The 535-nt window shown below is 40.6% G+C and overlaps 1 protein-coding gene across 1 annotated transcript in view; it reads right to left on the bottom strand.

The window, feature by feature from the left end:
• The window catches only part of LOC115828362 (receptor-type tyrosine-protein phosphatase S-like), a 17,880-nt gene extending 17,849 nt beyond the window's left edge, over nucleotides 1-31 (bottom strand). Inside the window, exon 1 of the mRNA XM_030792317.1 lies at nucleotides 1-31. This exon is cut by the window's left edge and continues 57 nt beyond it. Coding sequence (XP_030648177.1) covers nucleotides 1-31 — 31 coding nt within the window.
• Nucleotides 32-535: the final 504 nt, after the last annotated feature.

The raw sequence follows: 535 nt of genomic DNA, 5'->3' as shown, positions 1-535 counted from the left end.
AGTCTCTATTGATCAGGTGACCTCTGGCCATTCTCTCATTGGCTCACAGGATTTTGGAAGTCACCAAGCTCTTAGAGTATTCATAACCTGTAAAAAAAGAAAAAAAAAGAAAAAGGATATTCAGTCTGTTATTGGGATACTCAACTCAATTCAGTTCAGTTCAGCTTTATCGGTATAGAGCTTTTTTTTTTTTTTCAAAGGAAATTGTCACAAAGCAGATTTACAGAACAGCCCAGTGAGAAAACCAATCGTAACAAACTCCTTTTGGCTATATTAAAGAAGAGACCTTGAAAGTAACCAAAATTCAAAATGGGGAGTCCATCCTCCATTCGCTAGCACCACCAAACACCCGGAATGAAAAACCCTCAACAGAAGTGAGCTTAATGGGGACATTAACTCCGACAAGACTGGAGACCGTGGCTCCAGTTGAAGGAGACGCTTAGTGATGTCAGGAGACCCTAAGTGTCTAGGCTTGTGGTGAAATGTGACCCACTTACATACAACACTTTCTTTGCCGGGAAGAAACAGAAGTTTT

This window comes from Chanos chanos, chromosome 15 (assembly GCF_902362185.1).
Source record: "Chanos chanos chromosome 15, fChaCha1.1, whole genome shotgun sequence".
Taxonomy (NCBI): domain Eukaryota; kingdom Metazoa; phylum Chordata; class Actinopteri; order Gonorynchiformes; family Chanidae; genus Chanos; species Chanos chanos.
The sequence above is the reverse complement of the archived record's forward strand: the minus strand, read 5'-3'. Positions and strand labels throughout refer to the sequence as shown.